General features: G+C 57.8%; 1 protein-coding gene across 5 annotated transcripts in view; it reads left to right on the forward strand.

Annotated features, from left to right (window-relative positions):
• Window positions 1–1,193: 1,193 nt before the first annotated feature.
• SYNJ2 (synaptojanin 2) overlaps window positions 1,194–12,540 on the forward strand; it is a 79,691-nt gene continuing 68,344 nt past the window's right edge. For all 5 annotated transcript variants that reach the window (XM_045844105.1, XM_045844108.1, XM_045844106.1 and 2 more), the window contains exon 1: window positions 1,194–1,437. In XM_045844105.1, coding sequence (XP_045700061.1) covers window positions 1,311–1,437 — 127 coding nt within the window. In that variant the 5' untranslated portion in view covers window positions 1,194–1,310. The remainder of the gene's footprint in view (window positions 1,438–12,540) is intronic.

Consider the following 12,540-nt stretch of genomic DNA (forward strand, 5'->3'; position numbering starts at 1 on the left):
CTGTGGGCGCCCAGGCTCTGCTCCCCCTGCAACACCCCCGAGACACTTGGCTGGACCCACAGTGGTCCTGTCAGGGTGAGTGGAATGGGGTGAGAGAGAGGCGCCAGGCTGGTCCGAGGGTCCTGAGGGCAACATTCTGATGGAGGTCTTGGGGGAGGGGGAGAAACTACCCAACACATCCATAACCAACCTCCACACCCACCCAAAGGGCGATTCCAGAGAAGCCTGCCCCAGGCGGTGTGTCCTGACACCCAGGCCAGATAGAACCCAGTGTTAGGAGGGGCTCTGCCTCCCTGCCCTTAGCTGTGAGGTCATCCAGGGGTGCTCTAGCAGGTCAACAGACGGAGTCCGGGGGTACCCACCAGTGTCTGCAGAAGCAAGCACCAGCACAGACTGGCCTGTTGCAGCATCTGCCCCTGAGCCGGGGGCTTGACTCAACAGAGCAGGAGGGGGGTGCAAGCTGGAGGGAAAAGGGGCCCCTTTCGCTCAGCCCACCAGCTCCTCACTGTTAACTTCCCACACTTTGAGCCCTTCACTCCTCTGACCCCACCCCCGCAAAGGTCACGCGGTAATGACAAGCCTAGAGACAGAGGTCTCAGTCTCTCAGAGACAACACACTTTGATCTCCATGAAAAGCTAGTAAAAGGCAATATTTATCTAGCACTTTCCACTCGACAGGCTCTCTCCAAGCCCTTGAAGCGAATTAGCGCGATCCTCCCCTCAGCCTTACTAAGTAGGTAATTATTCCGCTTCACCCGCAGGGCAACTGAGGCACAGGAAGTTGCACTGACCCGCCCGGCGGCGCCGCACCCTGGTGGGACTGGGAGGGCGGCTGCCGCCGGCCCGGAGGCTCCAGCCCCCCAGCGCCGCCGGCCGGGCTGCCCATATAAGGCCTCGGCGTCCGTGCGGACTTCAAGATCATTCGGGCACCCCGCGGACAGCAGCCGCCTCCGCAGCCAGGAATGTGTGGCATCTTCCTCCCTGGCGGCGGCCCACCGCCGGGAGGGCTTCCCTGCCACGCCGGGGCCCACGGCTAGCCTCCCTGCGAGCCCGCGGAGCCGCGCCCGGGCTGGGCCTCGCCGCTGGGGGGAGCGCGGCGCCCGGGCGGAGCGGGCCGGGAGGTGGCGCGCGCCCTCACCTGCCCCGGGCGGCCAGGCGGAGGAGGAGGAGGAGGAGGAGGAGGAGGAGGCAGAGGCGGCGCGGAGGCGCCCGGGAGGGGCCTGCGCCAGCCCCAGCCCCAGCCTCTGCACAAAGTGAAACTCCTGGAAGTTGCGGGCGCGGGAAGCCTGGCGGCCGCGGCCCGGGCGCCCATGGCTCTGAGCAAAGGGCTGCGGCTGCTCCGGCGGCTGGAGGCCGCGGGCGACAGCAGCGTCCTGCTGGAGGCGCGCGGCCGCGGGGACTGCCTGCTCTTCGAAGCCGGCACGGTGGCCACGCTCGGTGAGTGCCTGCGACCTAGCCGCGGGGCTTGGGGCTGGGGCCGCGCCCCTGCGTCTCCTGTGCGGTGGGGGGGGGCACGGAAGGGACACCCCTGAAACAGGGCTCTCTGCCTTGCTGAGACTTAGAGACCGGGGTACCTCCTTTCCCCGAGGTGACCAGTCCCGGGCTGGGCGGAGACCTCCCGGCTTCAGGGCTGGGGGCTGGCTTGTTTGAATGAAGTGACCCAGGGGACGCAGGAGAGCGCTTGCTCTGGGCCCAGCGCGCGCCGGCCGCGGGGTTCCGTTCTTGGAGAGCCGCCCCTGGCCTTCGATGCCCGGCGCTCCGCCGGGACTCGGCACGGATTCCTGAGGGTCGGAGCGGGCTGATGGCGGAGCCAGCTGGCCCATGTGCCTGGCGCTCTTGTTCTTCTGCACCTGTTGATGAAGCCCTTTGGTATGTGTTGGCTGGCCTCACTCCCAGCGCGGGTGAGGACAGAATCCCCGTAGCACAGACTCGGAGAAGCCGCCGATGCCCCCGTTGTGTGTGTTACTGGGTGCCGCTGAGTGGAGCCGGCTTCCACTCCCGGTGATGGCGCGAATGAGTGATGCCCACAGTGTCCCGTCCTCAGCCACCTGCTCGGCCGCGGTAGACTCGTTTCAGTGGCTTCCTTTATGGCATCGGGCCGTCTCATATTGGGTCTTCCTCTTCCTGCCGGCGGCGCCTTTGCCTCATACAGACACTTGGCAGAGCGGCCTCAGTGCTGCAAAGTACAGACCTTGGAGGCGGATACATTTTGTGGCGACTCCACCTTCGGGGAGGGTGTTTTTGAGTCAGAGCCCAGCCGGTATGTTTCACATGGGGCTGCAGGAAGTCTTTAGCCTGGCATTGTGCCAAGGGCTCAAGAGGCAATCTCCTTTTATGATTCTACAAAAGAGCCATTGTCACCCCCATATTACAGATAAGTAAACTGAGGCCCGAAGAGGCAAAGAAATTTGCTTGCCCAAAGTGGCACATCCCTACCTGACTCCCGTGTGGCTGTTCTGGAATCACTGACCCCTGGTCCCGTGTGTTGTGGCTGACGTTCGCCATGAAGGCCTAGGTGACAGACACCAAAGTGAGCGGAACAGGGTCCGGGTGTTAGAACCTTAAACTTGACCACTGGAGAATAGGCTTCCAGCTGGTGTCCAGTATGCCGCTGCGTAGTCTCTTGTTCGTAGCTGAGCAGAGGGGGGTCACTGGTCCCTGAGGTCACTGGTCCCACTCACTTCCACACTTTAAAAAAAAAGATTTTATTTATTTACTTTTAGAGAGGGAAGGGAGGGAGATAGAGAGAGAGAAACATCGGTGTGTGGTTGCTGGGAGTTATGGCCTGCAACCCAGGCATGTGCCCTGACTGGGAATCGAACCTGCGACACTTTGGTTTGCAGCCCGAGCTCAATCTACTGAGCTACGCCAGCCAGGGCTACTTCCACACTTTGTAAATGTCTCCAGGCTCTTGTTCGCACTTGTACGCACTGGTTCTTCCGTTAGTATCTACGTCTGAGAAAGACCGTCTCCTCTGGTTCTGCTTCCCGAGTACTTTCATTAGCCTACAGTTATGGGCTTGTTTTCCATCGCTCGGTTTCCGAAAGGTCTCCAGTTTTTGTGAGGACCATAAGTGGGCAGCAGATGGTGGATTAACTTATTGTCAAGTTATTCCAACTTGGGCTCGAGACGTCCAAGTACGTCCCGAGACGTCCAAGTTTGGTCATTTGCTAAGGTCTTGTGAGAAAACCACAGAAATGTCCGTTCCGTTTCAGATGTCTGCCTCACACTGCATTTGCCAGAGCGGAGAGATTAATGTCATGGTACCAAACCGTGGCTTCATCAAAGGGATTAAGCTACCCCTCAGCTGGATTACCGCATTAAGCCAGATTCAGACACATTTCAGTTCCTTGGAAGCCGCTGGGAGAAAGAGACTTCTCAGAAGTGAAGGTTTACAAGTGGTTTAGGGACGTAGCGTCGTGCGTATTTTCAACGGGGAGATTAGGCTGGGACTGAAGCGCCCGTACGTTACATTGGTGATGGCAGCACAGTAGTGAAAGGGCCCCTGTGCCACCCCCGTTTGTCACCTAACCTAGCACTCAGGTTTCGGTAGACCTGGGGCCGAGCACTTCATTGCTAAAGTCCGTTTTTCTGAATTAAGTACAACTGCTTTTTAAAAGCAGCTGTAGCATTTGGTAGGATAGCTGGTTGTGAGAAGGGCTGTACGAGCCTCAGGTAATGCAAAGCTGTTATCTCAGACTCTGAAAGGACCCTAAACGCGCCCGGTCAGCCAGGATGGCTCTCCACTGGAAACCTCTGTCTGTGTTCCAAAGGCCTCCCTTCGTTGCTTGCCTTCCCTGGACAAGGTAAAGAATGCTGTCCTTTTTCCCCCGTGGAAGGTAGCAGTTTCTGCTTTGGTGTGGGCTAGTACACCTGTGGCTGCCCGCAGAGCTGGCGGCAGGATCCTGACTGTGGTCACTCTCTTTGTGAGGGTCAAGGTTAGGGGCAGTTTCCTTTTTCCCTCCGGCTGTGGTTCCCTGGGATGGGTCTTCCCAGCGAGGAGCGAGAGGCCAGGGAGACTTCAGTGGAGGGTCTCCTCCCGTGTGAGCGGTGGCTGCTCCCGGCCGGCCGTGAGGGGTCCCACGTCCTGCCCAGCTCCGTGGCAGACAGCGGTGCTGCTGCTTTCACGGGAGCAGCAGCGGGAGAGCTGGTGGGGGGAGGGGAGAGGGGGAGGCAGAACGACATCCAGCCCCTAGTCAGCACAGCTCTTGGAGCCTCATCGAACCCCCTAAGGACCCCGACTTGAAAAGGCTTTCCTGTCCCTGGCTGGCGTAGCTCAGTGGATTGAGTGTGGGCTGCGAACCAAAGTGTCGCAGGTTCGATTCCCAGTCAGGGCACATGCCTGGGTAGCAGGCAACGGCCCCCAGCAACTGCACATTGATGTTTCTCTCTCTCTGTCCCTCTCTGTCCCTCCCTTCCCTCTCTAAAAATAATTAAATAAAATCTTTAAAAGGAAAAAAAAAAAGAAAAGGCTTTCCCGTGCAAGGGCTCACCTGGAATTGCTTCATGTTTGCAGGCAAGGCCTGGACCGGGCCAGGGGCTCGAACTGGGCTCTGAGTTCAGGAGAAACAAAGGATCCTTGATTGGCGGGTGGCTGGGCCCAGCCCTTCTGTGCCAATGTGCGAGGTCATCCAGCCAGCTAGCCAGCCAGCCAGCCAGCCGGAATTGGAGGAAACTTCCCAATTCTGCTCCTAAAAGAATTCGCTGGGGAATTTATCTTTAATATGGGCCAGTGGGCACAGGAGTTCCAGAGGCAGAAGAGCTGCACGTTGGCACCCATTTCAGAGGTTTTTGGAGTTTTCCCCGTGCCCTGGCCAACTAGCAGAGGTGTAGGTGAAAAGCCACAGGGTGCCACCACCATTCCCTGTGGCCTGCAACCCCACAGGGAGGGTACAGAAGTGTCCTTGTGTGCCCACTGGGACAAAAGGTACTTGCTGTGCTAGTGTCTGTCTTTTAGACCTAGTGTGGGCCAGATGAAGGGGAATGGCCTGTTCATGGGAGCTGCCCACCTCCGGAACCAGCGCCAGTGTTCCAAAGTTCAATGTCCTCCCAGCAGCCCCCAGGAGGGGTGGCCGGGGACGTTGGCACCTGCGTTTGTGAGCTGGTGCAGCCCCGCCCACCCTGGCTTGCTGTTGAACAGGCAGTGGGGGTGGAGGGTGCAAGGAGGGTTGGCAGGCTTCACTGAAGAGTGAGTGTCCCTGAATTAATCACTCTGAGCTCCTGCGGGAAAGTTTCTCTGCAAACACGGGGCCTGGGGTTTCCCAGCCGCTGTGTTTGCACAGAGGCCCGAGTTTAGGGCTTTGTTTGAACGGGAGCTGCGCACGGCTTCCTCTGCTCAGTTGCCTTGGTCCCTTTCCCAGGCTCTGTGGCCCGGATTTATTGGGTCAGAGGCTTGAAGTTTGACCTGTTTAAGGCCGCCTGGGAGAGTCACTTGAGTGACCGGTTGTCATTTCTCCCAGGTAAAGACTGGAGCACGGGCAGGCGAGCTGGGCGCTCCAGGTCCTGACTGGGGACACCTGAGCCACAGTGGCCTGGTGGCCTCCGGGGCTCCGGTTCGAATCCTTCCTTGCGGAGGTTTGTTCAGCATGGCGCTTACAAAAATGCAGGCTGCGTTCGTGTGGGCTTCTGCCTGTGGGTTTGGTCACTGACTGGTGGGAATGTGGTTTCAAATCCTGCTGGGGTTCTTTGGGGGGCTTTAACCTTTAATCGTGAAAATGTTAAAATGTGCACAAAAATGGAGGGAAAGGGGAATTCTCAGGTACCTGTCACTCAGACTTCACAATCATCAATACATTCTATAGCTCTTACCCACGCCTATATTTTTTAATGAAAAATGGATCTCCTGAAATTTAGTTGGTTCCATGCCAAACAAGATTGCTGTTTCGAGTGGCCCCTCCCCCACCATCTTGCATTTGTGTGTGCAAGTTCAGCATTTGCTTGACAGATTTCCATGTGACCAGTAGCAGGGCGGTGGTAATGGGAACTGATTCGGAGATTCTGGCCAAGACACAGTTTTGGGAGCAAAGTGCTCACATGGGAAGAGTAAACCGCAGCCTGGAAGGGCGTGGGCTGTCCCCTCCCAGGGGGTGACATCGGTGGGCTCAGGGGAGACAGTCCGCTTCTCTCACTGGAATGAGCAGTGGGGTGGAGGGCCGTGTCCACCTACCGTCTGTGCCCCCCCCCATCTGGACCATGCCCCAGGACACAGGTGCCCAGGGCCCCGGCTCCTGCATAGGAAGTGTCCGCTCTGGCCCCCTGCCTTGGGGTGGGGGTGTGGTGAAGGTCCTGGGTGTGGGAAGGACTGGACACACACCAGTTGGGGTGTTCTCAGGTGTGGGCAGGAGGCCACTGCCAGGGTGGGTGGAGCCCAGAGAGCAGAGGTCTGTGGAAAGATACTGGGGTGGGGTGGGGGCTGCTCCCCACACTGGCGGGATTCTGGGCCTGGTGCTCTAGTTCATCATGGGGGTATACTTCTCACACGGAGAGGATAGAGCATATTTTGTTTCATTGTTTGTTAGCTTGACCTAAAACTTAAAAATAGCTCAACATATAGGTGAGGGCTGTCAGGCAGATAGAACAGACTAGCCTCATCCAAAAATCTTGAGTGTGAGTGGGGCGCAGTCCCCGAGTGTGGCACCCTACAGAGATGCATCTTTTTTTTTTTAGATTTTATTTATTTATTTTTAGAGAGGGAAGGGAGGGAGAAAGAGAGAGAGAGAGGAAATATCAATGTGCGGTTGCTGGGGGCTGTGACCTGCAACCCAGGTATGTGGCCTGCCTGGGAATCGAACCTGCGACACTTTGGTTCGCAGCCTGCAGGAATGCATCTTCCTGGTCCCGTTTGCTTGTTCTGGGGCGCCTCTGCCCAGTGGGTGGATTTACTGTGCTCGGTACCCGAGGTGGATGCTGGGCACCTGCCATGGGCCTGGTGCCGTGCCCCGGCTGGGAAGGCAGGTGAGTTTGGCCACGTCCTGGGGAGGCGCCGGCCCCCCTCCTGGCACGGGGAGCCGGTGGGTCACCGTGTGCTTGTGCAGCTGCCTGGCTCGGAAACCACTTGGGGTGGGGGGTGGTTCACTGCAAGCCCGGGGGGGCCGGCCTGGCAGCTCCTCCCCATGGCCCAGTTCGTAGCAGCTATTCCACAGCGCGGATGCCAGACTTAAATTGAAGGCAGTTTCTCGAGGATGTGGGACTCCTCCGGAGAGGCTTCTGTAATGTCTTGGGAGCTGGCACTTAATTCTATTCCTGCCTCTGTGCCTCTTCGAGCTGCCTCCTCCCTCTCAGATGCTGGGGCGTGGCCGGCCGGCCCTCCCAGAGCTCCCAGAACCCGGGGTCCTGGTCCAGCCCTGGGCCGGCCGTCGCTGTGCTCTCCTCCCCGACTCCGACTCTTCCCTGTGGGTTTTCAATGAAACCACGCCCTCCCTGAGGGCTGGGCCTCACCTTCTGCCTCTTCTGCCTCTTCTGCCCCGGGACAAGATCTAAGGTGACAGCTAGGGCAAAACGGGGGATAAGAAATGACAGGGGACTCTCCTGTGTCCTTTAACATGGTGTGAGGTGTCAGGGAGCAGGACACGAGTTCTGGTGTGGGGTGTGGGGCAGGGAGACGGCAGGGTGTCGCAGCGGATGCTCAGACCCAGGGCGGGACCGGGCTGCTCCGGACCTCAGCGGAGCCTCTTCGAGGGCCGCGGCCTTTTGGTGTTCAGTGTGTGTTGACTGATCAGGGGTCGGTGGTCGTGACCTCCACGAAGAAACAGCTACTTCCCCGTCCTCACCTCTGACCCTGGAAGGCAGTGATACCACCCCACACCCTCCTGCTGCTTATGCTCCCATGTCTCGTGCAGCAGAGACGGGACCTGACTCTGGCTCTGGCTGCTCACGGGTTGTTGTTGTTGTTGTTGTTGTTTAAATCTTGGGGGAACACAGTTAATCCTTCCAGGCCTCAGCTCCTAATCTGGAAACAAATGAGGGATAACCTGCATTGGCTTTCTACTCTTTCTACTGAGATTCCTTGTGGCTTAAAAAAAAAAAAAGCTTAAACACTAAGCATAAGCAATTAAGACTCACCACTAGTTCATACACCTAGTTAAAATGATAAGGATTAAGAAGTGCAAATTGGCAGTTATAGAACAGTCGCAGGGAAATCAAGTTCCGCGTAGGGAACAGAGCACGAGGTCCCCAGGGACTGTGCATAGTGTGTGTGTGGGGGGTTGTCCGACGTCTCCGGGTGGTCCCCTGGAAAGGTCTATAAATGTCTGTACACCTGCAACTACTGTAACATGGCACATCAACTGTAGAGGAAAAGTGAGAAATTACTAAAATTTAAACAGTGTCACAGATGCGTGCGCGCGCGCGCACACACACACACACACACACACACACGATTGTAAACTAGCCAGAAAGTTGAATGTTAGGAGAAATTATCTGGCACACAAAATCCGAGATGGCACAGATCTTCGTCTGAGCTTAACCCAGGAATATCTGATTCTCTACATTTTGTAGTGGATACTTTGTGAATCAGTTAAAATGCATGAGAATGTCTGTCCTTCACTCTGCTTCTTCCTTGTAACCAACACTAAATAAATAAATAAATAAAAAGCCATAACCATGTACGTTTAAACTAGGAACACAAAGTACGGTATTTATTAAGCTATCATAAACGATCCTGGTTCAGTAGCTCATTTAGCCGACTCCTGTTAATATCCATGACGATTCCTGACTACCTTTCATCATATTGCATAGCTTTTTTTTTTTTTTGTAATAATCTGGGCCGGGGCGGAGAGCTGGTGTGTCTGGGGGCATGCGGTCTTTTCTCAGCAGCCTGTCTCTCGGACCGTGGCTGCGTGAACTTGGCGTCACCAGGACTCTTGTCCAGGGGGGACGGATACCGTGTGCTGGAAAAGTCCCTTGAAGCAGAGGAGACGGTTCCCTGCAGCTCCTGCTGCTGGATTTAGCAGCTGAGGTCAGGCGGGGCGGAGCTGGCCCCTGCCGGCAGCGAGGAGTGAGCAGAACGCCGTCACCCGCGCTGTGGCCCCGTGGAGCAGTGACAGTCGTGCCCCAGCCTGCCCCAGAAATGGGCTCCTTTGGTGCAGATAAAGGAAGGAGTAGTGGGAGACGAGGGCTGGAAATAACTCGCCACCTGCCGCGCTGAGCCACACCCTCCTGCCGAAGTCCCCCCGCTGTGTATCTGCTGGCCGCCTCACCGGACCACAGGGAGGGGAGCCCCTGCACCCCCAGGGAGGCGCAGAGGCCAGACACACCTTCCAGGGTCACAGGAGGGCCAGCGATGCAGCTGCGGGGCTGGAATTCCACGCTCACATTTCTTGTCTCCTAAGTGGACGGATGGAGCCTTCTGTTTCTCCTTTCCAAGGGCTCCCGGCCACTTCCCCCGGACGGACGACAAAACAGTGTTTTGGGGTAAGGCCTGAGCGATTTTGTCTGGTAGTGTAAGTAAGTTGATTTTAATCAGAACTCTGTCTACCTATATCATCTGTCTAAATTTTGCTGATGACTGACGGGGGACAAGGCATGACTTTCATGAGGATGTTGAAAAGGTTGAAGATGCCAAAGACCCCAGGGGGCCTGTGGTGGGGACACAGGGGAAGGTCCGGGGTGGGCGCCAGGTCTGGGGTCTCCACCCAGCTCTGTGTGTGTGTGTGTGTGTGTGTGTGTGAGAGAGAGAGAGAGAGAGAGAGCAAGAGCGAGAGAGAGAGAGACTCCCCTTCCCAGCCCCGCCCCTGCTTTCCGGGCTCTGACCGTGGGTCTCAATCTGTCCAGAGAGGGCACTTCTCCCCAAACCCCCATGTGCACTGGACACTGCCCTGGAGACAGTCAGTCAGTCGGTAAAGGCTTTTCTCTAACACGTGTGGTCGTGATAAAATGTTCAGTCCGTCCTCAGAGCCGGCGTTCGTACCTCTGCCGCATAGGAACCAGGCACTCGGAGGGAGAAACGGCATTGAGAAACCTCTGCCTGCAGAGGGGGGGCTCCGGCCCGCAGGGTCTCGGGGTCTGTGTCCCGGCTTCTGCAGCACTGTCCCCCTCTGGGGATCTGGTTCAGTTTGCTGATGGAACAATGAGGTTTCGGAGAGCCTGTTAGGATTTTGCCCGAGAGAGAACGCGTACCCGGGAGGAGGACTTGAGGCGTGACCCCGCGGGGGAAGGTGAGGAGCTTCAGAGGAAGAGCTGTGTGGCGGCGGTTAGGTCCCCACCCCCGGCCCTGGCCCTCCGGGAGAGTCCTCGCTCATTCTGCGGCTTCTGTCTCCCCCCCACCCTGAGCACTTGCCAGCCTTTCGGGGGCAGGCGGTAAGATGTGTACACTCAGAAAACGCAGGAGACAGGCCCCAGGGTAGCCAGAGTGCAGCGAGGCCACGTCTGACACTTCAGGAGACGGATGGATGGACAGACAGACACACACACACACATGCTCGCACTCAGCAGCGAGGGCGGGTGGGGGACATGAGCCTGGGGGGACGTGGGGGGCTGATGGAGCTGGGCGACAGGTGTTTGGTTGTCCATTCGACTCAGCGAATTGATAAGCCGACGGCTCTTCAGCCACAATAGGTGAGACCTGATGGGTGTTTCCCAAAAGCTGTCATTGGTCAGTGAGAGGCGGTGATGGGAAAGAAGACTCCGCCCCCAGGGACAGCAGTTTCTGGGAATAAACACGACAAAATACATAGGGCCTGAAAGAAGAAAGAAGTTCCCCCCTTTCCTTCCAACCTAGGTCATTCCTGCCATTACACGCACAGTCTGTTGTTCACGCAGACTGTTGTACACACACAGACTGTTGTTCACCCACAGACTGTTGTACACACACAGGCTGTTGTACACGCACAGGCTGTTGTGCATGCACAGACTGTTATACACGCACAGGCTGTTGTACACTCATAGACCATTGTATCTCATGTTAAGAAACCCACTCTGGACGCTCCCCCCCCACCTCCTTCCCTCCTCCCTTGGGGAACCGGGACCTGCTGTCTCCACTCTCTCCCGTCCTGTTCTCCCTGATGCAGGGCCAGCCCGGCCCCTGGAGCCCCTCACCACCTGCCGCCCCGAGCAGGGCTGACCACCGTCCAGCAGTGACCACACCCCCCTCCTGCTGCTTCTCCGGGTCCTGTTTCTGCCTCTCTGCTGCTTCCCCAGGGCCTAGAGCAACGTCGGGGGCGCGCGGCAGGCGTCTGGAAGCCTTGCCGACTGATGGAACTGGAGTGTGAGGGGGTGATCTCCCCCCCCCCGCTGCCCCCCTGCTGTGCATGTAGCACAAGAAGATAATGCATGGGTGACACCACGTGGCTTCTGAAGGGGGGGGTGTGCGTGTGCGTGCAGTGCACACGCATGGAAATAGGGCTTCCGTGGGAGGGAGGTCCCATGGAGGCGAGGTTGTAGCAGAGCTGGGCGGGGCGTTCAGCTGGCGGGAGAACCTGAGTGAGGAAGAGGAGAGAGGAAGCGCCCGGGACTGGTCTGGCTGGTCTGTTGGTGAAGAAACCGGGGAAGAAGCTGGAGTGGAACCCCCAGCACCAGCCCAGGCCTGGACCGACCTCGTTAGTCACTGGGCGCGAACCGAAGGGCTTGCCGCAGGAGGAGGGGACACTCCTGGCCTTGGTCCAGAGGGTGTCCCTTGTGGGGTGGGAAGAGACTGGGCCCAGGAGTGGGGTCTGTGGCCAGGCCGTGACCCATTGCCCACGAGGATCTGTCCTCACTACGCCCCCGCCACCGCTGCCCAGGTCTGAAGAGAGTATGTGCACATCTGAGGAGGGAGGTGTTTTTATGCTTTGTTCTTATCCCCCACAGCGGCCCCACCCGGAGCTGTGAGGACTGCTGATGGAGGCTTGGGTCCCCGTCCCTGGACCCTGGTCCCTGGTCCCTGGCCAGAAGCACATTCAGCACTGTATCAGTGCTGAATGAAGACCTCGATTTCCTCTTTTTAAGGGAGGGGGGATTGTAAAGCCCCCGTGTCCAGCTCTGCACTCGAGCCTTGTTGTCCAAGCCACTGGCCAGCTCCTTCAGCCCAGCACCCTCAGCCGCTGCTGACCTCGGCGCAGGGCGGGGGTGCCCCGCAGAAGTTTTTCCAGCTGTGGCTGCAAGAGAGGATACATTCCCCCCCTTATTTTCTCTGACTGGGTTGTGCACTGCCGTGCAGCTGGGTGGGGGGTGGTGCACTTGCTTAGGTAATGGTCTTTTTGAGGACCCCCTCCCTACTGGTGCTTCTGTGCGGCCTGGACAGTTCGGGGAGGGAGGGAGGCAGGCTGACGTGTCAGCCCCGTTGGCTTTTGTCTTGGCTCGGCAGCTTCTGTTGCAGACTGCTGTTTTGATTTCCACTGTGCTTAGCAACGCCCCAGCAGCCTCGGTCCGCCCAGGAAAACCATTGTCTCTCTCAAGAGCTGCTTTAGCTCCCAACTGATATAACTCTGGAAGGAACAGGCCCCAGCCGGCCTTAGCTGAGCTCAGAATGAGCACAGGATGGAGACAGTGACCTTGATCTGGACGATTCTAGCCTCTCGAGACCCTGAAATACAAGAGGGCGGTTTACTATTCTGTGCAAGAATG

Source organism: Phyllostomus hastatus, unplaced genomic scaffold (assembly GCF_019186645.2).
Source record: "Phyllostomus hastatus isolate PE091 unplaced genomic scaffold, TTU_PhHast_1.1 phas_contig_40, whole genome shotgun sequence".
In the NCBI taxonomy this organism is placed as follows: domain Eukaryota; kingdom Metazoa; phylum Chordata; class Mammalia; order Chiroptera; family Phyllostomidae; genus Phyllostomus; species Phyllostomus hastatus.